This window comes from Sapajus apella, unplaced genomic scaffold (genome assembly GCF_009761245.1).
Source record: "Sapajus apella isolate SASKATOON/1434 unplaced genomic scaffold, GSC_monkey_1.0 scaffold12, whole genome shotgun sequence".
NCBI lineage: Eukaryota > Metazoa > Chordata > Mammalia > Primates > Cebidae > Sapajus > Sapajus apella.
The window spans coordinates 432,055-455,281 of record NW_022436952.1 but is presented as its reverse complement, the minus strand read 5'-3'; the positions used below and the strand labels follow the sequence as shown (position 1 = coordinate 455,281).

General features: G+C 53.5%; 2 protein-coding genes and 1 pseudogene across 4 annotated transcripts; 1 reads left to right on the top strand and 2 right to left on the bottom strand.

The window, feature by feature from the left end:
• The first annotated feature begins 3,754 nt into the window (after positions 1-3,754).
• Positions 3,755-10,665, top strand: NAGS (N-acetylglutamate synthase). Of its 2 annotated transcripts, none has more exons than XM_032279454.1 (7): positions 3,755-4,290; positions 4,828-5,102; positions 5,223-5,436; positions 5,717-5,897; positions 6,577-6,748; positions 6,846-7,028; positions 9,630-10,665. In XM_032279454.1, exons 1-7 carry the CDS (start codon positions 3,865-3,867, stop codon positions 9,709-9,711), a joined length of 1,533 nt encoding a protein of 510 aa, XP_032135345.1. In that variant the 5' UTR covers positions 3,755-3,864; the 3' UTR covers positions 9,712-10,665. The 2 variants fall into 2 exon arrangements, with proteins under 2 accessions (XP_032135345.1, XP_032135344.1); XM_032279453.1 differs by lacking the exon at positions 9,630-10,665 and adding an exon at positions 7,690-8,311.
• TMEM101 (transmembrane protein 101) lies at positions 10,078-14,343 on the bottom strand. Of its 2 annotated transcripts, none has more exons than XM_032279455.1 (4): positions 14,002-14,343; positions 13,543-13,723; positions 11,877-12,023; positions 10,078-11,089 (listed from the first exon to the last, which is right to left on the bottom strand). In XM_032279455.1, exons 1-4 carry the CDS (start codon positions 14,136-14,138, stop codon positions 10,781-10,783), a joined length of 774 nt encoding a protein of 257 aa, XP_032135346.1. In that variant the 5' UTR covers positions 14,139-14,343; the 3' UTR covers positions 10,078-10,780. The 2 variants fall into 2 exon arrangements, with proteins under 2 accessions (XP_032135346.1, XP_032135347.1); XM_032279456.1 differs by having other exon boundaries at positions 14,123-14,336.
• A 3,884-nt stretch (positions 14,344-18,227) lies between these two features.
• LOC116553601 lies at positions 18,228-18,424 on the bottom strand (annotated as a pseudogene).
• Positions 18,425-23,227: the final 4,803 nt, after the last annotated feature.

Below are 23,227 nucleotides of genomic sequence, written 5' to 3'. Positions count from 1 at the left end.
TTTTTTTTTTTTTTTTTTTTTAGCAGAGACAGGGTTTCACTATGTTGGCCAGGCTGGTCTCAAACTCCTGACCTCAAGTGATCCACCCACCTTGGCCTCCCAAAGTGCTGGGACTACAGGTGTGAGCCACAGCGCCCAGCCTGTGTGAATGCACAATTCCGTGGGCAAACGTGTTTGAGTGGATCTGTGTACCTCTGTACACCTGTATGCATACACATGGGCATCCCTCTATGTGCAGATGTGTCTGTGTGACTATGGTAGTGTGGGTCTCCAAGTTTGTGTCTATATCTCTCTGTACACCCATGTGTCTACACACTGTGTATCTGTTTGCATTTCAAGGCTATGGGGCTCTATATTTGTGTACTGTGCATATATGTGTGTGCCTTCCTTCAGGAGCTGTGACATGGTACTGTCAATGTCAATCGCAGCCCCTCATTCTGGCTGATTCCGGTCACATTCATGCCCTGCTGGGCTGAGTTGCAGCCAAAAAGGGCTGTATGGGAAGGAAAGCCTTGGGCTTAAACCTGGCTCCTTCGCTGAGGGCCCAGGACCCTTCTGGGTGGAAGCTGTGTCCCTGATCCCAGGATCTCCAAGAGCCAAGCCTGGTGAGACAGGTAGGCTCTGCTCTAACAATCTATCAGCCAGTTTTAGAGGTAGAAAAAATGTGAGCGGGACCCATACAGCAACAATGATCCTGCAGGCCTTCAACTCAGAGGGGCGGGGCAGCACAGGAGTGCTGACCCCAGACACTCACACTTCTCCTCTAGAAAGCAGGGCCAATTCCCCAACCAAAGGGGAGGTGGAGGGGACACAGTGGCCCCAGGGTCAATAGGCCTGGAGTTAATCATCTACTCTGCTATCCCTGGGCCCCATTGGCTGCCTGGGGACACGGCCCTCTGGGATGAAGCCCAAAGGAATCTGAAGCAGCTTCCCAGCCTGAGTCTGCCTCACAGGCTCAGGGCAATGGAGCTGATTCAGTCCACAGAGACAAAAGTGGGTGGGCCCCCAGGAAGCCCCCAGTCAGAGAGAGATACCAGCCTTGCCCTCAGGGAGCCCTACGCTGAGTCAAAGAGGACAGAGGCAAGAAGGAGGAATTCTGAGTGGAGAGGGGTCAGCGGGGGTGGCCTGCAGCCTAGGAAAGGGAAACTGGGTTGCGGGAGTTTGGAGAGGAAAACTATTATGTTCTCAGGGGCTAAGACCTCCTCCTCTGCTGGATTCTGAAAAGTGTGTCTGTGATGGGGCCTGAGAGTAAAGAGGGAAGAGAAAGAAGGCCCTGGAGCTGGCCCCACATAGTAGGGGGTGCAGCCCCTCCATGCCCTTCTTCATTCTTTGCCTTGGAACCCAAGATTTCTAAGTGGGAAAAGATACAAGTCAATCAGGAGGTCATATGTCAGCCCCTCCTTCCACTAGGGAGTCTTCCACCTGGGACAGTGTGTGGAAAGGGTCGGGGACTGCGGGGAAGATCCCAGAAATGGGTGAGCGCTCTCACTCGGCCTCCCATGGAGAATCCTCAGGAGGGAAGCAGCCCAAGCCCTGCTCCCCAATAAAGCAGAGCCCCAGGAGTCAGGACTACAGCATGGGGAGCACAAAACCACATGCAAGGAAGGGAGGAGCGGGCTGGGAACTCAGGGTGCTTAGGGTCTGGTTGTGCCACTGACGAGCTGTGTGACCTTGGACAGGTCACCTCCCCTTTACAACAACAGAGGGTCGGTCCTCTTTCCCCCTTTATAACCACAGAGGGTCCAACTGGATCAGAGTGTCCCTAAGGGCAGGATGCATGCAGCAGACAGTGCCCAGCACAGGGACACAGTATGAAGTAACATTGAATCATATCCTGTAAATGTTTTCAAGCCTTTCAAGTCCTTTCCAAAACTTGCTTAAGAGTGTGGAGCTGGAGCAGAACTGCTATGCTTCCTAGACCAGGTCCATGGCTTGTGAGCTGAGTGACCTTGACCCTCACATATTTCTCTACTTTCATTTTCTCATCTGTAAAATGGGAATAATAATAATCTATCCTAAAAATAATAATAATAATCTATCCTGGAGTCACTGGATTAAATGAGTTACTATTTGTGAAGTGCTTGCATAATGCCTGGCATTCCACATGCGTTAGCTATTTCTCTACCACAAAGAAGGCCTTGCTTGGTGCTAGAGTATCTTTAACACATGGCACCTGCTAACCTTCTATGTTACCAAGAAAGCAAGCAAGCTATGCAGCTGGAATGTAATAACATTGTTTTCTTCTCACTTGGCTCTTCCTGTTCTTTTTTTTTTTTTTTTCAGGGTCTCACTTTGTCACCCAGACTGGAGTGCAGTGGCTCAATCTCGGTTCACTGCAACCTCCTCCTCCCAAGCTCAAGTGATTCTCTGGCCTCAGCCTCCTGAGTAGCTGGGATTACAAGCACATGCCACTAGTGCCTGGCTAATTTTTGTATTTTTAGTAGAGACGGGGTTTCACCATGTTAGCCAGGCTGGTCATGAGCTTTTTTTTTTTTGAGACGGAGTTTCGCTCTTGTTACCCAGGCTGGAGTGCAATGGCGCGATCTCGGCTCACCGCAACCTCCGCCTCCCGGGTTCAGGCAATTCTCCTGCCCCAGCCTCCTGAGTAGCTGCGATTACAGGCATGCGCCACCACGCCCAGCTAATTTTTTGTATTTTTAGTAGAGACGGGGTTTCACCGTGTTGACCAGGATGGTCTCGATCTCTTGACCTCGTGATCCACCCGCCTCGGCCTCCCACAGTGCTGGGATTACAGGCTTGAGCCACCGCGCCCGGCCTGGTCATGAACTTCTGACCTCAAATGATCCACCCACCTCCTCACTTGATTCTTAAGGCCTTCTGTTATGGCAAATGAAACTGACCTAGTTACAGACCTAATATGGATAAATTTTAAGTTTAAAAAGTTTAAAGAAGTCAAGTGAGGTAGTTCACACCTGTAATCCCAGCACCTTGGGAGGCAGAAGTGGGAGGACTGCTTGAGCTCAGGAGTTTGAGAGCAGCCTGAGCAACATGGTGAAAACCCATTTCTACAAAAAAAAAAAAATTTTTTTTTAATTAGCTGGGCATAGTGGTGTGCATTTGTGGTCCCAGCTACTCAGGAGGCTGAGGCAAGAGGATCACCTGAACCTGGGAGGTGGAGGCTGCAGTGATCTATGATTGCACCACTGTACTCCAGCCTGAGCAACAGAGTGACCCCCATCTCAAAAATAAAATGAAAAACTCTATTTTATTTTTACCAGAGATGATATTTGATAAAGAAAAACCTTAACACTAAAGTATTAGAAGTTTTGGGGGGTGTTTTGAGGATATAACAGAATTTCTCAAGCTGGTACCCAGTGACTGGAGTTTCAAACTCTGGTAACCTCATGGTGATTCATTAGGATGCTCTTTAAGATCAGGCAACAGGGCAGAGGCATCCATGCCCTCCGGCAAGCCGGCACACCGCCCTCCCCCTTCTACTCTTTCCAGCTCCCTCCATCCAACCCCCTGCCCAGCCCTGTGCTCAAAGCCACCTGCGTTCCCTTCTTCCCTCGTCAGAATGCCAATCACCCAAGGCCCTGCAGACTCCCAAAGCTGCCCCTGGAACCTACCTTGGCAGGAGATCAAAGACGACCCGCACATTTAATATCGGCCCCTGACCCTCGATAGTGGGTTCAGTTCCTCCAGGGGCGGGTAAGCTTGGTGGCCCCGCCCCCTGACTCATGGCCTGACCCTCCTCAAACGCAGCCAGAGGTGACTCCTGGTCCCTGGTCAGGACCCCGCCCCGGCCGGGTCCAGCCCCGCCCAGCGGCAAGTTAAGGGCCCCCCAGTGCCAGACGCTCCAGACAGATTGCCACTCTTGGGGGGCAAGAGGTGGTTGTCGTCATGGCTACGGCGCTGACGACCGCGGTTCTGCGGGCAGCTGCTGTGGCCCCGAGACTGCGCAGCCCGGGAGGCACTGGGGGCGCCCGGAGGCTGAGCTGCAGCGCGCGGCGGCGGGCAGCGAGGGGCACCAGCCCGGAGCGCCGGCTCAGCACCGCCTGGGCGCAGGCCCAGCCCCCGCCAGAGGAGTCCGCGGGCGCGGAAGACGTCTCCCAGACGCCTGCCGCCGAGGCGCCGTCGTGGGTGTCGACTCCCACGGCCCTGGTGCCCCACGAGCCCCCTGAAGCTCCCCGGGGCCGCTCGCTGGTGCAGCGGGACATCCAGGCCTTCCTGAACCAGTGCGGGGCCAGCCCGGGGGAAGCGCGCCACTGGCTCACGCAGTTCCAGACCTACCACCACTCCGCGGACAAGCCCTTCGCGGTCATCGAGGTGAGCGGAGCCTGGCGTGGGCCGCGACACAGCGAGGGGATGGGGCTGTGTGGCCACCTGTCCTCAGGCATGGCAGGAGAGGCTGCGGGCTCTGCGCAACGCAAGCTGGAAGGAGCCCGGCAGAGCTCAGACCAGCGCTGCCGGGAATGGGCTAGCCCGTAAGCTCCTCCGGAAGCCTCGCGCCCAGACCGAGTGAGGAACCTGGGGGCCCCCACCTGCCAGGTGTGATGCCCTGAAGAAGGCCCCCAACACCGGCGCCGTTAGGGATTCAGAAGGGCCAGGACAGGAGTTGCCTGCTTTGCCCCTCCCCCAAAGGTGTCCCAGAGTCCAAGGTCGCAGGGAGCAGGGCGGGAGGTACCCCAGAGTGAGATAAGGGAGTGGCAAGACCCAATAGAACAAAGGGCGGAGCAGGTGGGCACCGGTGGCCAGAAGTGGGTCCTGAGAGCTCCTGGAAGAGTAGGGTCACTGAGACGGCCCTGCATGGGAGCCAGCGGCTCAGGGCCGTGTCACGCTCCTTGAACGCCCACTCCTCCACAGGTGGACGAGGAGGTGCTCAAGTGCCGGCGGGCCGTATCCAGTCTGGCCTTCGCCCTGGCCTTCTTGCAGCGCATGGACATGAAGCCGCTGGTGGTCCTGGGGCTGCCCGCCCCCACGGCGCCCTCGGGCTGTCTTTCCTTCTGGGAGGCCAAGGCGCAGCTGGCCGAGAGCTGCAAGGTGCTGGTGGACGCGCTTCGGCACAACGCAGCCACTGCCGTGCCTTTTTTTGGCGGCGGGTCTGTGCTAGGCGCTGCAGAGCCGGCTCCCCATGCTAGGTTAGTGCCCCCCCTCCCGCCCCGCCCGCCCAGGCGTCCTCAGAGGGCGCTACTCCGCCCACCCTGCCCCGCCCGGCAGGCCTGGACGGGGCCCTCTCGAGCACCACGTCTGGCCCACAGCTACGGCGGCATCGTCTCGGTGGAGACAGACCTGCTGCAGTGGTGCCTGGAGTCGGGCAGCATCCCCATCCTGTGCCCCATTGGGGAGACGGCCGCGCGCCGCTCTGTGCTTCTCGACTCCCTGGAGGTGACCGCGTCGCTGGCCAAGGCGCTGCGGCCCACCAAGATCATCTTCCTCAATAACACAGGAGGCCTGCGCGACAGCAGTCACAAGGTGCGGCCCTTTCTTTCCCCGGCGATCCTGGCCTTCCCTTGCGCCCCTCGCACCTCTCCCCGATGGGCCGCAGATTCACTAGCAAGCCAGGTGGGTAGAAAAGCCTAAGGGAGTATAGGGGAGGGGGTCAGCCCCGGGTGCCCAGATGTGCGCCCTCCCCGGCCGAGGACTCCGGGCGGAAGAAAGGATAAAGGGGTCAGAGAGAAGAGAGGTCCGTGAGGCAGGGGCGCAGTCCCTGCCGGCAGTGGGCCGCTGGCTCAGCCGCTGGCTCCGGACACAGGTCCTGAGTAACGTGAACCTGCCCGCCGACCTGGACCTCGTGAGCAACGCGGAGTGGGTGAGCACAAAAGAACGGCAGCAGATGCGGCTCATCGTGGACGTGCTCAGCCGCCTGCCCCACCACTCCTCGGCCGTCATCACCGCCGCCAGCACGCTGCTCACCGAGCTCTTCAGCAACAAGGGTGAGGGCGGCGGGCGGCGGGCGGGCGGGGGGCTAGGTCCCGGGAGTGAGCAATGGCCCGGCCTGCGTGTCTGAGGGCAGGAGGAGCAGCTTCTCCTCCTGTCCAGGAGCCATAGAGGGCGATCACAGCAATGGCTCCAGCTGCTGCCGAAACTCGGGAAAGGTGAGAGGGGAGACTCCAGCAGACTGGAGGGAACTCAGAAGTTATTACAGGAATGGGCGGGACGAGAGGAAGAGGGAGGTGTCCAGTGGGCGGGGCCACGAGGGGCGGGGCCACGAGGGGCTCGGCCACGAGGGGCTCAACCGTGAGAGATGGGTGGGGCTTAGGTTGCTGGGAGAGGTAAGCGGCGGGAGACTGACTTCGAGGAGAGGCGGGACTAATGGAAGTGGGTGGGGCTCCAGGCGGCCGGAGGAGCTAGGGGCACAAGCTCTGCCTGGGAAATGCATCTCCTTGAATTAAAATCACAGATATGCAACAAAGCCACAGCTCATATGAAGAAAAAAAAGAAAAGAGAAAAAATAAAATCACAGATAAATCTATGGAGACCACTGAAATCATTTCACTGCGTAGGTCTCCCAAAGACGGAAATTGCTCCACCAGCCCCTGCCCTACCTGCAGCCCCCACCAGGCTGCGCAGACGGCTCTCCTGCCAGACTAGGCCCTCCTTATCCTCCTCCAGGGTCCGGGACCTTGTTCAAGAACGCCGAGCGGATGCTACGGGTGCGCAGCCTGGACAACCTGGACCAGGGCCGTCTAGTGAACCTGGTCAACGCCAGCTTCGGCAAGAAGCTCAGGGACGACTACCTGGCCTCGCTGCGCCCGCGGCTGTACTCCATCTACGTCTCCGAGGGGTGAGCCTGCGAACCCCAGAGGGCGGGGTCTCGGGGGGCAGCCGGCCAGCTTCGGACCAGGGAGAGGTCCCAGCCTGCCGCTCTCCCGCTGGGTCAGGTACAACGCTGCCGCCATTCTGACCATGGAGCCCGTCCTCGGGGGCACCCCGTACCTGGACAAATTTGTGGTGAGCTCCAGCCGCCAGGGCCAAGGCTCCGGTCAGATGTTGTGGGAGTGCCTGCTGCGGGACCTGCAGACGCTTTTCTGGCGCTCCCGGGTCACCAACCCCATCAATCCCTGGTAGGTCCCACCACTCCCAGCTCCGGGCTGGGCTCCGACTTCCCTCTCCTCTCCAGCCCTTGCCAAGCGTGCCAAGGAGGCTGAGCTTCCTCTTCTTCCACTGGTCTCCCTTTCACTACCTCCCAGGGGCAGAACAGACAGAAAGCCAGAGTTAGAGCGCACGTCACACTCCTTTTCTGGAAGCAAGTGACACCTCCTAACCCCCACGGAGCCCACCTCTCCCAGGGCCCTGAGGAATCCTAACCCTCAGGCTCTATTGGAGGCCCGCGGCACCTCCAGTGGAACACCCCTCCTCTCTCTCCTTCAGTAACTGCCCCCTCACCCTACACCCTGCTCTGTGGGCACTAGGAAGTGAGCAAGAACCCTCCTCTTTGCTGCACAGCTGAGGCAGTGTGGAGAGCAAGGCACTGCTCCCTTCCTAACTGTGCACCTCGCAAGGTACCTAACTTCTCTCAGCCTTAGCTGCTTCTCTGTGAGCTGAGCATCACAATGCCAGGCTCAGGCCTCTGCTGCAAGGAGAAAATGAGATAACACACAGCAGGACCTAGCTGCGTGCCCAGCATGCAGTAGGTCCTCAATGTTCTTTGAATACAGAACCAATGAGTAATGAGCACTGACCTTGCCCTAAAAACTGTTTGCTGCATCACCTCCCCCCACCCAGGTACTTCAAACACAGTGATGGCAGCTTCTCCAACAAGCAGTGGATCTTCTTCTGGTTTGGCCTGGCTGATATCCGGGACTCCTATGAGTTGGTCAACCACGCCAAGGGGCTGCCAGACTCCTTTTGCAAGCCAGCTTCTGACCCTGGCAGCTGACCCTCACCATGAACCCTACAGGCCCTGGAACAGCCAGGGTGGACCAAAAGCCATGCCTGCTGGGGATGAGTGACCCCAGGCAGCCAGCCACAGGCTGGATGGGGCTTGCTGGCTGAGTGATCTACACAGGAGAAAGTAGCCCAGCTCTGCCCAGAGGAGGCGCTGAAGTGGGACAAGCACAGGAAAGAGAAGGGCCAGTCTAGGACCCCAGCTCGACTCACTCCAAAGCCACAACCAAATTGCCTTTGATTTTCAAACTGGGGATTAGAGGAGGGGAGGGTGCCTTCCAGGGATCTACTCAGGACTAACCCTAAGGGTGAGCTGGTTTCTGTGCCTCTGTGCTGTTTTGAGGCTCCCTTAACCCAAGATATTACCCCACCTGCCTGATATTCTACCATTAATTTAAATTCCTTTGGGTTTTGCAGTTTTTCAGGAGGCCTTCATTAAAATGCAAATACTTGTCTGAGAGTCAGCTCACACTTGAAAGAAAATTAGAAGTGACCCTGCAGGAGCAAGATTTTTTTTTTTTTAAAGACGGTCTCGCTCTGTTACCAAGGCTGGAGTAGTGGTGCCATCACAGCTCACTGAAGCCTCAACCTCAGGCTCAAGCAAACCTCCCACGTCAGCCTCCTTAGTAGCTGGTACCACAGACACACACCACCACACCTGGCTTTTTTTTTTTTTGGTAGAGATGAGGTCTCACTATGTTACCAAGTCTGGTCTCAAACTCCTGGGCTCAAGCAATCCTCCCTCTTCGGCCTCCCAAAGTACTAGGATCACAGGCTGGGAGGAAGATCTTGAGGGCCGGGGAACCAGGGGACTCCTAGGATGAACGCTGCCACCGTCTCCCTCCCAGAGGTTAGAAAGCATCCTCCCTTCCACAGACCAGGCCACAGCAGCCCCAGCTCCCCTTCCCTGTGGGTGCTCCACCCACAGCTCCCTTTCCAGGCTGGGCTGGGCCAGGCCCAGACATTAGTGGCACACCTTTTACCTACAAGAGCCCAGAGACGCTACAAGATGGCTTTTGCTTAAAAGCTCAAACTTGGATGTTTTCCCCCAGGCCCTACTAGAGGTTGTGTCCAGTCTCTACAGGACCAGCTGGACAGAAATAAAAAACCCAGGGGTTTCGCTGACATTTTTTTAAGCTCCATGATGTGCCAGGCACCATACTGGCTGCTGCTAGGGTGACTTTCTGGCAGACGCACAGACTAGAAAGGAGGTCAACAGAGAGACCATCATGGCACAGGAGGGGCTGGGATAGAGCAGCCTCTGTCTCCCCTCAGGAGATGGGTCACATTGAGTACATATCTGGGCTTGGCCATTCAACAGACTTGACCTGGAATCCAGCTCTGTGGGCTGGATTTGCTCTGTGGCTTGAGGCAAGCTGCTTACCCTCTCTGAGCCTCCATTTCCTTCATGTGTAAAATGTAAAATATTCCAATTCACAGTGGACACTTAACAGTTTTCTCCCTCAGTCAGGTGCGGTGGCTCATGCCTGTAATCCTAGCACTTTGGGAGGCCGAGGCAGAGAGATCACCTGAGGTCGGGAGTTCGAGACCAGCCTGACCAACATGAAGAAACCCTATCTCTACTAAAAATGCAAAATTAGCCAGGCGTGGTGACGCATGCCTGTAATCCCAGCTGCTCGGGAGGGTGAGACAGGAGAAATGCTTGAACCTGGGAGGCAGAGGTTGCAGTGAGCCAAGATCCTGCCATTGCACTTCCAGCCTGGGTGACAAGAGCGAAACTCCGTCTCAAAAAAAAACAAACAAAAAAAAAAAAACAGTTCTCTCACCAAGGATGTCTTCACAAGAACCAGGTCCAAATGGGGAGAAAAAGACAAGCTACAACAAGAGGAATTGAGTTGAGAGATCACAAGCATACAGTACAGTAAGGATTTTGAGATTCTTGAAAAAGAGAGCCATTGGGCATGGTGGCTCATGCCTGTAGTCCCAGCACTTTGGGAGGCTGAGGCTGGAGAATCGCTTGAGCCAAGGAGTCTGAAACAAGCCTGGATAACAAAGTGAGACCTCGTCTCTAAAAAAATAAAGTAAAAAATTAAAAAAAAAAAAAAAAGAGCCAAAGAACTGTGGGAAATCTTAGAATAGGGGAAAGATCACGGGAGGACCAAGGTGGGGCTTAACCAGATGTGGTCTTTTGAGAAACCCAAGATCAGTCCCAGCCAATGGCAAAGTGCCCTGTTGGGGAGAACAGAAAAGCAAAGCAAAACCAAATGTCTATATAAAATGTTTATTTTTGGAAGACTGTGTGGTCTGGTGTTTGGGAGGGAACTCCAACCCACCAGGCCAACCATGGAGCTAGAAACAGGCAACTGGAGGGGCAAGGCTGGCGCTGCCTGCTCCACCCCTAGACCAGGGCCTGTTCCGCTCTCAAGGTGAGCAACAGCTGGTACTGTTTCTGCCCCTGGCATACCCTGAGAACCCATGTGACTTCTATAGTGCTCAGCCCCTTTGCCCCTCCTGGGCCTGAACCACTGTGTCAGCACACGCTCACTCTCAGTCTCTGAACAGCACTGCAGAGCCCAGCTGCATCTGCCAGGTTCAAGAGGAATTTTTCACATTTGCTCACTTCTGATCTCCATCTTCCTTCTGTCTCCCACTTTCAGGACCCGCATCCCAGCCCTGCCATACTCCCTTCTCAGGGACAGGGTACCCAGGGGGCAGCTGGCCTCAGCTCTAACAAACAGGAAAAAAAACCTGTGAGGCAATGATGCCAGGGCTCCTACCCTCCCAAGCACTGAGCCCAGATTTGGACAAACCAGCTGCCTCTTAATGCAAAAATGAAAAAAACAATTTTAAAAAGGCAAAAGATCAAACAGACCAAAAAGCATAAATAAACAGCAACTGGGCCAGCAAGGAAGAAGGCAGGGTCACCTCAGTGGCTCCCTGTGCCCATCTCAGCCTCTTGCCATAAAACTCAGCCATCAGTGGCCAGGATGACTGCGGTTCCGAAGATGCCCACACTCTCTCCAAGGAGCTTCATCTGGTTCCAGAACTCAACTCGCCGCGTGTTGTGCCAGTAAGCAACATTGCCATCAATGAGCAGCATGACTGGGGGCAGCAGTACAGCCAGGATCTGGGCAGCGAGGGTCACGTAGTAGCCTGACAGGAAGGCCAGGGCCAGGACGCCATACAGCACGAAGAACAGCTGGATCATGAGCTCCCCTCCTGGGAGATGGTTCAGATACGCCAGCCGGTCCTCTTTGCTGTGCTGCAGTGAGTAGGCCTGGAGACATACCATCCTCTGAGACTCTCCAACAGGCTTGGAAGCTTGTCTGGGGAGACCCACCTTGGAGATGGTACCTGCATATAAGCCCCTGCAGAAGGGTTTCTGACTCCCTTCTCAGACAGGGGACCCTCTGAAAGTAGAGCCTTTGTCTCCCCCTCAGACCATGGAGCCCCAGAAGACTAGGGCCTATGTCTCCCCTCACCCTGGGGGCTATGAAGAAAGTATATTTCCACAGTGAGACTGGAGCTCCTGCCTCTGAATATGGGAGCCCACACAGAGTGCTACACTTGAGATATACCTGGTAACTAAGATGAGACCAAGTGGCCTGGGGCCTGTCCATGTCCCCATCCACACTGGCCTCCCCTAGCACCAGGGAGAACCATAAGTGGTTACCCTAGAGCTACCATCAGAGAGAACCATTATGTGGCTAACCTAGAGCTACCCAGTCACAGCTGGGGCCTAACCCCACCAAATCTCCTTTATCCCCTTCTAGTCCTTTGGGGGCTGAAGCCATAAGAGAATCACCCCATCTTGTTCTCCTGGCTCTCAAGGTTGGGATTTAATGAGAAATCTACCTGATGGGAGCACTGTTGGAAGAAGGGCCTCTCAACAGGCACTTGGAGGCCCCTGAGGCCTAGAAGCTGGCCAGGGCAATTCCCAGGAGCCAGGCCACCAAGAACTGCACACAGGCCTCATTCTGTGTCTACCTTCCTGGGGTTCTGCCAGGCCTGGACTCACATTTCACTCCCAGCCAGCATCTCCAACCAGCAGTCCCCCAACATACCACACAGATGAGATAGATGCCCAGGAACACCTGGCCGGTGGACTGCAGGGAGCGGCTGCGAGGTTTCCGGCGGTATAGCTCCCCAGCGCCGCTGGCCAACACAAGAAAGCCGCCGACGATGGCAACTGTGCGCGAGTACATACGGACCTAGGCCGGGGCAAGGGGACCCCAGTCAAGAACACTGCAGCTGCCACATCTCTCCTGGCTTCCCAGAGTGTAAAACTGCCCATCTCTACACATCCCATTCCATCTGATGAATCTTCTTACATTTCCGAGCTTGGTGGGGCAGGTGCAACAGAGACAGATCATTCTTTTTCATTTTTTATAGAAGTAGAAACTGAGGCCCAGAAGGTTAAGAAAACTGTCACATCCGGCTGGGCATGGTGGCTCATGCCTGTAATCCCAACACTTTGGGAGGCTGAGGTAGATAGATTACCCTGAGGTCAGGAGTTCAAGACCAGCCTGGCCAACATGAGGAAACCCTGCGTCTACTAAAAATACAAAAATTAGCCGGTGTGGTGGCACATGCCTGTAATCCCAGCTACTGGGGAGACTGAGGCAGGAGAATCAGTTGAACCCAGGAGGTGGAGGTTGCAGTAAGCCGAGATCATGCCATTGCACTCCAGCCTGAGGGACAGAGAGAGACTCTGTCTCAAAAAAACAAAACAACAACAAAAGAAAACTGCCAGGTCCTACGGAAAGTAAGTGGCAGAACCCAGACGCGATGTGTTTCTCCCTTCCCCACTCTCAGATCTGTAGACCCTAATCTTGGTGTCCTTTATTCTACACAGTATGGGATCTGTCCCACAAAACAAAACCATTGATCTTGTTGTCCTGTAGCTGTTCACACATCTGCCTCTGCTAAGGGTCTGACTGACAGTCTCTTCCTCGAGGACAGTGCCTTTGTCCAACCTTATCTCCAAGCCTGCAGTGCCTGGCACAGGGTCTGGCTTAAATGCTACACCAAGATTAATTACATTGTCATAAAATGACTTTATGAAAACTAGGTACTCTCTCCAGGGTCCCTTTTACCCCTTGAGTCTGAAATTATTAAACTAACAGTTCAAAAGTTTCTGGGAACCAGGTGACTGGGGTTCTGGTCCCACCAGTATCCTAACTGTGGTTGGGAAAGTCTGTTTCCCAACTCTGGACCTCAGTTTCCACACTGTGAGGGGGAAGTCTGTGTGGTCTCTAAGATCCATTTCTAGGGGGCCGGGCGCGGTGGCTCAAGCCTGTGATCCCAGCACTTTGGGAGGCCGAGGCGGGTGGATCACGAGGTCAAGAGATCGAGACCATCCTGGTCAACACGGTGAAACCCCGTCTCTACTAAAACTACAAAAAATTAGCTGGGCATGGTGGCGCGTGCCTGTAATCCCAGCTACTCAGGAGGCTGAGGCAGGAGAATTGCCTGAACCCAGGAGGCGGAGGTTGCGGTGAGCCGAGATGGTGCCATTGCACTCCAGCCTGGGTAACAAGAGCGAAACTCTGTCTCAAAAAAAAAAAAAAAAAAGATCCATTTCTGCGCTCTGTAATCTCCATAAGCCTTGAGTTTCGAATCTCACAGGTGTCGCACTGTGCACCTGGCCAGCACTATTTATCGCCCACCAACAGCCCTGTGCACTACCCTCTGATTCCCCATCACCCAGAGGGAAGCCCAGGAGCTCACCTTCAGCCAGTCCCCGTAGTGGACGTAGCCCCCGATGTAGGCGGCGTAGGTGCTAATGGCCAATTGGAGTGCGGCCCCCAGCGCGAACCAGCGCCGCTTCACGCCAAAGGACATGAAACTAGCGCACAGCACGGCCGCCCCCATGTCGAAATACAGGTAAGGCACTGGGATGTCGGGCTTCCTGCGAGCCAGGAGTAGGGAAGCAACGAGGACAGAATGAAGCGGTGGGGGAAGAACCTTGACACCCCCTGAGTTCCCGCAGGCTCCACTGCTCCCCCAAACCGGAGTCCCCTCTCATGGCCAGGACCGCCCTACCAGATTTGGCCCGACACCCGGACCAGAACCCCTCCCAAAGAAGTCCCAATTCCTCCCAGTCCAAGGGTCCCGACTTCTAGCCCCCAATTTCTTGCCCACATCGCCGCCCCCCGCCGCGTTTAGCGGCTGCGTAGGCCTGCTCACCGGCGTGCCTCAGCCCTCTCAGCGTACAGCATGAGCTGGCTGAAGCAGCCCCAAAAGGGGCAGCGTGTGAGCAGCACCGAACCCAACTGCATGATCAGCTGCAACATCCACCGTCTCGAACATATCTTTGACGCCATCTTGGGAAAGGGCAGTCCTCTGCGGCCTCACCCGTCAGGGAGGCCGGCGCGGGGGGGGATATGCAACTTCCGGGTTAAGCGCTTTTCTTCTTTTTCCTCCCAGAAACAATGGCGTCGCTCTCTAGTTCCGGACCTAAGGTGTTCTAGTTGCGAAGTCCAGCCTTCTTGTCTGCTCATGGAGACTTCAGGGCCCATCTTTGTCCCTGCAAAACTGAAAACTAGCCTAGAGGAAGGAACCGTGGGCTCAGGATAGCAGAAGTCTTGGACCGTAGTGCAAACTGGTCTTTGAATGCAGCCCGATCGGGGCCTAATCCTAATTCCAACCCTGTGTGATTTTGGGCACATCACCTAAACATTGTGAGATTAATCATGAAATGGAGATAATGACACCTGCCTCAAAGTTGTGAACTTTAAATGTGACAGGTTGGTCCTAGTACATAGTAGCGTTCAATAAATGGTACACATACGCACCAGAGGAAATCCCCATTTTTAAGTTCAAAGTAAAGGGCCTCTTGGCTCAAAGTCACCTCTTTGGGCTTTGCCTTTTGCATGGCCCCTGAGAGAAAAGGGAGAGCTGAACATCTGAGACATCTCAAGTCAGTCCATTTTCTCCGGCTGCCATGCTCCCACTGTAGCCCAGATTGTCATCTTTTGTCAGTTTAATTGCAGCGGACATCCAGGGGGTCTCCACATTCCCCTCCAGTGTGTTCTCAGCCCCTTCTCCCACCCCCACCCAGTTATATGTTCTCATAACATCAGCCACCTTCCTTGAATCACTTAGCATTGTGGCAATTATGTATTTGTGACTTTTTTTTAAGACAGGTCTCACTCTGTCACCCAGGCTGGAGTACAGTGGTGCGATCTTGGCTCACTACAGCCTCCACCTCCCGGGTTCAAGCAATTCTCCTGCCTCAGCCTCCCAAGTAGGTGGGATTACAGGCACCCACCACCACACCCCGCCAATTTTTATTTTTAGTGGACATGGGGTTTCACCATGTTGGCCAGGCTGATCTGGAACCCCTGATCTCAATTGATCCACCTGCCTCAGCCTCCCAAAGTGCCAGGATTACAGGCATGAGTCACCACACCCAGCCAATGTATCTGTGATTCTTGTATTGACAAACTCCCCCCACTAGATTGTGAGCTCCATGAGGACAAACACGGTGCCTGGGTTTCTGCTTGCTGTTTACAGATGCTCCTGTAATCCCAGCTACTCAGGAAGCTGAGGCAGGAGAATCACTTGAACCCGGGAAATGGAGGTTGTAGTGAGCCGAGATTGTGCCACTGCATTCCAGCCTGGGAGACAGAGTGAGACTCTATCTCAAAAAAAAAAAAAAAAAAAAGGTAATTTTGTCTATCTCTGCCCACCAGTGACAACCACACAAAACAAATTTCCTTTACCACGATACAGGCACATAGTACAGAATCAACTTTCCAATTGATTTGCTTTTTCCAGCCTCTTCACCTCTCCGTTTCAAATGGCCATAGTGTACAGCCCTAAAGTGTTGAGGAAGACCAGAACCAGGACTGTGTACAATAGTCCATAAAATAGTCCTAGGAGACTGCCTGGGCTGCCCCTGCAGGCACAATGCCCCACCCTCCCATCATAACCTTAGCAAGCTGTTTCCAACCATTCTCCAGCAGCAGAGGCCAGGGACTTGTGTGAAGAGAAGGAGGAAGATTAGGATTGCAGCAGCTTGCCTTGGTACCCACTGTGCCCCAATTTCTCTGGGCTGAAGTCCCTCTCTATCTTTTCCTGCTCTTTTCTCTTTCCCAGAGTGATACTGAGAAGGGAAAAACTTGGGGCAAAATCCTCGTTTCTAGGGTTGGGACAGATACTGGCATCCTATCAGGTCAGAAGAGGGAGATAGGTGGGTGGCCTGGGCCCTGAGACATGAACACAGCCATTTGTCTCTGTGGCCCCCACCACTCCCAGTTCCTCCCATCCCTGCCTGGTGTTCTGTGCAGAAGACACGTGAGGGGAGAAGAAAAGGCACACACAATACCTTTCAGGGAAAATAAGCTTTATCCCACATAAATGGCAATGCAGATATAATAAGCAAATGATATGATAAGCAAATTAATATAATAAACAAATTACAATGGTAAGGGGAGAAGGAAAAAGATATTTACATTCACCAGACTGTGGAGGATTCACCACCAGACCAGGAAGCAGCAGCCTGGACTCCAGAGTCGGCCACTCGTCTGTGCACAGGCAGGAGAGGGCTCATGAAGCCTCCACAGTCTGGGACCCCAGCTCTTTTTGTAACGAGTTGTTTAGCATGAAGCCCAGTCACGAGGGCCCCTGATGACCAAAAAGGTCAACTTGTTTCTGTGACTGCCTATTGTTTTTCAATAACTAATATATAGAAATAGATTGAAATAGAGATTTCTCTAAAACAGCACTGATGAACGCCTCAAGGGGCTCACACAGCCCGTTCCAGGACTTGGTGACCATTGTTTGTGTCCACATTCAACTGAGTTCAAATTTCATATTTAATTTTTCCTCCATACCTGGGAGGACTGAGCTCCAACTGAGCTCCACAAACTTCTGAGGAACTTCCCTTTTCCTTTCTCACACCTGCCTCTGCTCTCCCTCCTCTAGCTGCCTTGACCTTGCTCTGCAGCACCCCTCACCTCTCCAGAGAGCTCCCCAGCTCCCCAGCTGCTTCTGGGCCCTGCCTGTGCTTGTGCTCTGCTATCAGCACAGCCACAGCCACGGTGAGCAGCACGCTGCCTGTGATGCCCAGCACAGTGGCAGTCTCCGCCAGGCAAAGCTGGGCCTCCACACTGCTCAGCACCGCCCCAGACAACCTTTTGGGCCCAGTGCAAGTCAGGTTGCCCAGGTCTGCCACACGCAGGTGCTGCAAGTGACCCAGCTTTCCGAAGGCTCGATGCAGGTCACAGTCACATGTCCAGGGGTTGCTGGCCAACAGCAGCCACGTGTCTGCTGTCCGGATGCCTGCCACTGCCTTGAACTCCAGGTGCTGCAGTCGGTTGCCCACGAGAGAGAGAAGGCCCGGCTAAGGTTGCAAACGCCTCGGCCTTCAGCTCACTGATGTCATTCCCAGCCAGAGAGAGGACTTCCAAGCCTGGCATAGTGGCCAGTGCAGCCCCCTCCACCTGCTTCAGCTGGTTCCCAGCCAGCGAGAGCCAGCATAGGCGGAAGAGGTCCCCAAAGACCCCTGTGGCCAGTTCAGCCAGCTGGTTGTGGCTCAGGTCAAGCTGCTCCAGGCTCCCCAGGCACCACAGGCTGCTGGGGTCCAGAGAAGTGATCAGGTTGTGAGAGAGGTCCAAGCGGAGCAGAGAGCCCAGGGTAGCTGAGAAGTCTGGGGGTAGACAGGCCAGCTGGTTGTGGCTGAGGTCCAGCTGCTCCAGGAACCTCAGGCCCCCTAGGGCCCCACCAGATCGCGCAGGATATTGTGAGAAAGCAGCAACACCCGCAGTCCCCAGAGGCCCTGGAAGGCGCCAACTGGCAGATGGCTGAGATTATTGTGGCTCAGCTCCAGGAGCCAGACTCCATCAGGCAGCCTGGAAGGGAGACGGAGCAGGTGGAGGCTTCCACAGTCCACCACGCTGCCTGATGTCGGGCAGGTGCATGGTATTGGGCACGCTGCCACCAGACTCCTGAGAAAGACCGATGCCACCACTATGACTATAGCCATTGTGAGGGAGGAGTGGCCACACCCACCCTGTCCTTGCTCCATGAAGGGCTGGGGTGAGGATGGCATCAGGCACTCATGGCTGCTGAGACCTTCAGGCCTCACTCCTCCTCCTGGGACCCTGGCAAGCACAGTGATGCTAGGGAAGAAAGACACAAGTAGACACCATTCAGGGGTCTCACCATGTGCTGGGTGCCCAAACATTCTCTCAAAGACACCCTGCCTGCATCCCCCATGATTTTAAGTGTTACCTAAGCTTCTGGCAAGAGCCCTCTCTAACCTGAGACCCCAGCATTCGGCTCCCCCTCCCCTAACCACCTCTTGTTCCGTTCTTCCTGCTGGGATGAAGAACTATCAGGGAAGATGGACTGTAATCCTCTGCACCTCCTTACTCCCACCCACACAGCAGCTCACTGATTTCACCCCCACTTTCTGGTCTCTCCCTCTTACTTTCCCAAAGCAAGAGGAGCAGGATCACCAATGGCACATGGTAGCTGCAGCAAAGCAACACCAACAGCCAGAGTCACGCTCAGGAGACTGCGCCTCTTCATAGTTACCAGTGCTCTGCATATGCAGAGATGCTTATCTCGTAACTACAGCAATGATCCCTGAGAGTACAGGCTTCTCACTGACTTTCTAGAGGGTCCCAGGAGAAACTCTGCCTTCTGCTGCCCCCAAACATGCACACAACTGCTTTCATGTGGCCAACATTTGTGGAGCTCCCGTTCTGCCAGAGGTCAGAGCAGCAACTGATCCTGGCCCAGTCTGGCCACTGAAGATAGGGCCTCAGGCTGTGAAAGTCCAATGCACTCACCTGTGTTCCTGGCAACACTTGCACCCGAGTATACCTGAGTGCAGTCCCAGCCCAGGAATGGCAGTGGAAAGAATCCAGCCTCTAGTTCCGGCCTGCCTGGCCTCCTGCCAGAGCTCCACCCTCAAGAGCAGCAAGACTAGCTCTCAGGGAAGCCACAGCCCCAAGGGTGAACAAGTGCGACAGGCTTAGGAAGTCCTCGGCCTTATGGTCTTGCATCCAGGGGAGCAGGGCCGGCCCCCAACCTCTTTCCTCACTTCCTTCTGGAAACCCACAACCTGCTCTCTACTGTCAGAATGGCAGCTTGAGGCCCCTTGGGGCCCTCCCTCAGTTTGGGAAGGAGTCAGGTGTCTTCTTCATTCTATACTGCCTGCCTAAGAAATCTGCCATCATCTATAATTCACCCAGGTGTTGTATGGGCACAAAGGAAGGGAATGCTTTTTCTTCTCACTAGGACAAAGGTCAAAACACTTCATGCTGGCATTTGAGGGAAGCTCAGCTTCTCCTCGAACACAGTATTTGTGCCTAGTACCTCTGCCTTGCCCTAGGAGCCAAAACCTCCTGTCCAGGATTCTCAGTGTGCTCACTAGCCCTGCCCAGTGAATGCTTAAGAGAATAGTAACGGCCACACGGAAGGGCCAGGCATCTCATTAAAAGCTTCATTTAATCCTCAACTGAGGAAAGGAACTCTTTTTTTTGAGATAGGCTCTCACTCTGTCACCTATGCTGAAATGCAGTGGTGTGGTCACAGGCCACCGCAGCCTCAACTTCCCAGGCTCAGGTGATCTTCCCACTTCAGCCTCCTGAATAGCTGGGACTACAAGTATGTGCCACCAAGCCCAGCTAGTTTTTGTGTTTTTTAGAGACAGGGTTTCACTGTGTTGCCCTGGCTGGTCTCGAACTCCTGGACTCGTGCGATCCTCCCGCCTCAGCCGCCCAAAGCGCTGGGATTTACAGGCATGAACCACTGCACCTAGCCAAGGACTGTGATTTTACACATGAGGAAACCAATGCTTGACAAAGTTAGTTAAGTTTCCAAGTCATACTGCTAGTTAGGGGCAGAGGTAAAATCTGACAGAACTCAGGCCTGACAGAATCCAGTCATGCTTGGCCAACTGTGGTGGCTCACACCTATAATCCCAGCACTCTGGGAGGCCAAGGTGGACAGATCACCTGAGGTCAGGAGTTCAAGACCAGCCTGGCCAAAGTGGTGAAACACTCTCTAAAAATACAAAAAAATAGCTGGGCATTGTGGTGCATGCCTGTAGTCCCAGCTACTTGGGAGGCTGAGGGGAATTGTTTGAACCCGGGAAGTGGAGGTTGCACTGAGCTGAGATTGTGTCACTACACTCCAGCCTGGGTGACAGAGCAAGATTCTGTCTCAAAACAGATAATAATAAATTTTTTGTAGAAACGAGGTCTCACTATGTTGCCCAGGCTGGTCTTGAACTTCTGAGCAACATGGTGAAACCCGCCCTCCACAAAAAATACCAAAAATTAGCTGTGCGTGGTGGCACATCCCTGTAGTCCCAGCTACTAGGGAAGCTGAGGTGGAAGGACTGCTTGAGCCCAGGAGGTTGAGGCTGTGGTAAGCTGTGATCACACCACAGCACTCCGGCCTGGGTGACAAAGGGAGACCTTGTCTTAAAAAAAAAAAAAAAAAAAAAAGTCAAGGTCTACTAGACAAGAGCAAAGGGATGAATAACATAGATTGTCCCCAGAAGGGAAAGAGCAGCGTAACTATCACCAACCTAGGGTGGGAGTCTCAGCCTCTGGTTAATCTCAAGCCCCTCAGAATTAGTTCAAGTGATCTGGTTCAAGCAAATTATACTGGAAAAAATTTGAGGAATCACTGTCAATAATCTTTAAGAAAACATTACCAACAGAAGGTTGCTAGAGCCTCAAGCTCAGCAAAATTTCCAATTTTCAAGTCACATAAATACAACAGTTCACAAAACTCAAAATGGGCTTATTAAACATGTCATGTCTGAGCAATTTCCTAAAACATGGGGACCACTAGGTGCCCACATGAGTTGACTAAAAATAAGTTTTACTAAAACAACTTTATTTTTTTTTTGTTTTTTGAGACAGAGTTTCGCTCTTGTTGCCTAGGCTGGAGTGCAATGACGCGATCTTCGCTCACTGCAGCCTCTGCTCCCCAGGTTCAAGTGATTCTCCTGCCTCAGCCTCCCAAGTAGCTGGGGTTACAGGTATGTACCGCCATGCCCAGGTAATCAGACAACTTTATTTCCCTTTTTGATAGGGCTACCAGATGTCGATCATACACATCGGATGTTATTAAAATCTCTCAGGGTATCTCTTTGGATAAGATGAAAACACAGAAGACAGTTTATCAGAATTAAAAGTAACACGACATTCGGACGGACAACTAGTATACTGGGTTATGGAATCAAGATTTTTGGGCCAGGCGCGGTGGCTCAAGCCTGTAATCCCAGCACTTTGGGAGGCCGAGGCGGGTGGATCACAAGGTCAAGAGATCGAGACCATCCTGGTCAACATGGTGAAACCCCGTCTCTACTAAAAATACAAAAAATTAGCTGGGCATGGTGACGCGTGCCTGTAATCCCAGCTACTCAGGAGGCTGAGGCAGGAGAATTGCCTGAACCCAGGAGGCGGAGGTTGCGGTGAGCCGAGATCGCGCCATTGCACTCCAGCCTGGGTAACAAGAGCGAAACTCCATCCCCCCAAAAAAAAAAAAAAAAGATTTTTTAAAGCTCTTAATAGGCTAAAATCGTTGGCTAAAAATAGTTAATAGCAGGCCAGGTACAGTGGCTCACACCTGTAATCCTAGCACTTTGGGAGGCCAAGGAGGGCAGATCACCTGAAGTCAGGGGTTCAAGACCAGCTTGGAAAACATGGCAAAACCCCATCTCTACTAAAAAATACAAAAATTAGCCAGGCATGGTGGTGCATGCCTGTAATCTCAGTACCCAGGAGGCTGAGGCAGGAGAATCACTTGAACTCAGGAGGTGGCAGTAAGCCAAGAAATTGCACCACTGCGCTCCAGCCTGGGCGACACAGTGAGACTCCATCTCAAAAAAAAAAAAAAAAAAAAATTAATAGCAATAAATGTCAAATTCCATATTTAGGAATTTAAAATCTACTTACATGAGCTGGAGAAGACTTGGCATAATAGCTACTTCTGTGAAGAAGTCTGGGCAGATTTTGCTGATCACATCAGCAAATGTATCTGCCAGAAGAAGCGAGTTGCTGTAGTGTCCGGCATCGCAGTAAATTAAATGGCTGCAGGGAAGGTCCCAGTGTGCTACCAGACCATGTCCAGTGCTGAGGCCACACTTAAGAACTAGGAAAGCATCCTTCAAAAGCCATCTGAATGGAGAAGATACCTCTCAGTCACATCTGCCGATTTAGGGGCTGCCAGCAAAAACAAACAAACAAAGCCTGAAAGAGCAGGGACTACCGTGTAGGACACCTGAACGTTATTAGCCTTGGCTCTAACGGTGAGCCGCCACTGGACAGGGCACAGACAGCTGCCACATGTTGCCTCCTTAAGTAACAAGCGCCCCATCAATCAAAGCTCAAATAGAGGCAATCTGCTGAGGACGCTCTAGAGGGGATATATAAAGTGGGAGGCTTGACTATACGGGATGAACTCTTAAGATCCCTGGCATTATCAAGTGCTAGGAAATCTGTTCTAAGTTTCCGATACCAGCCCCAGCACAGGAAGCATCCTGTTTGCACTGTCGACACACTGACTGCTGAGTTACATGGCTACAGGTACTGCCTGGAGCCAGTACGTAAGGGCAACAGCAGGACACTTCAGAAAAGGCTCATTTGAACAAAACTGAAGTGTATGTGATGACAGCACACATTTGCAGGAGTAAGGGGTCTCACTCTGTCACCCAGGCTGGAGTGCAGTGGCGCGATCTCGGCTCACTGCAACCTCTGCCTCCCGTGTTCAAGCAATCCTCCTGCCTCAGCCTCCTGAGTAGCTGGGACTACAGGCACCCACCACCACCCCCTGCTAATTTTTGTGTTATAATATATATACATATTTTGAGACAGAGTCTCACTCTGTCGCCCAGGCTGGAATACAGTGGCAAGATCTCAGCTCACTGCAACCTCCGCTTTCCAGGTTCAAGCAATTCTCCTGCCTCAGCTTCCAGAGTAGCTGGGACCACAGGCACACACCACCACACCTGGCTAACTTTTTGTATTTTTAGTAGAGACAGGGTTTCACCGTATTAGCCAGGATGGTCTTGATCTCCTGACCTTGTGATCTACCTGCCTTGGCCTCCCAAAGTGCTTGGATTACAGGCGTGAGCCACTGTGCCCAGCCAAATCATTATTATATTCACTCCCTTTCATAAATATCCTCAGCTCAACTCCCCTCTCCCTCCACAGTACAGACCTGACACATCTCTCACCCTGGCTGTACCCACTATTCACCTCCTCCGTGTCTGCACTAAGGTCACTCGACATGATTGACAGAGGCACACAATGGGTACCTGGTTACCCCTAAAATTCATGAGCATGCATCTCTAAAGGGCACTCAACAGTCTCACCCTATTCCCCTTTCAGGTTAACTGGGCCACCAGAAAGGAAGTCACTTACCCTCACCTCCCTGACAAATC

Bases quoted from the DNA above. Each gene is read 5' to 3' on its own strand.
- TMEM101 (XM_032279455.1), bottom strand. From the start codon at position 14,138: ATGGCGTCAAAGATATGTTCGAGACGGTGGATGTTGCAGCTGATCATG. The intron at 13,724-14,001 runs GTGAGCAGGCCT...CCTGGCTCGCAG, and splicing joins GAGAGGGCTGAGGCACGCCG to GAAGCCCGACATCCCAGTGC. The intron at 12,024-13,542 runs GTGAGCTCCTGG...GCCCCGGCCTAG, and splicing joins ACTACGGGGACTGGCTGAAG to GTCCGTATGTACTCGCGCAC.
- NAGS (XM_032279453.1), top strand. From the start codon at position 3,865: ATGGCTACGGCGCTGACGACCGCGGTTCTGCGGGCAGCTGCTGTGGCC. The intron at 5,437-5,716 runs GTGCGGCCCTTT...CTCCGGACACAG, and splicing joins TGCGCGACAGCAGTCACAAG to GTCCTGAGTAACGTGAACCT. The intron at 6,749-6,845 runs GTGAGCCTGCGA...CCGCTGGGTCAG, and splicing joins TCCATCTACGTCTCCGAGGG to GTACAACGCTGCCGCCATTC.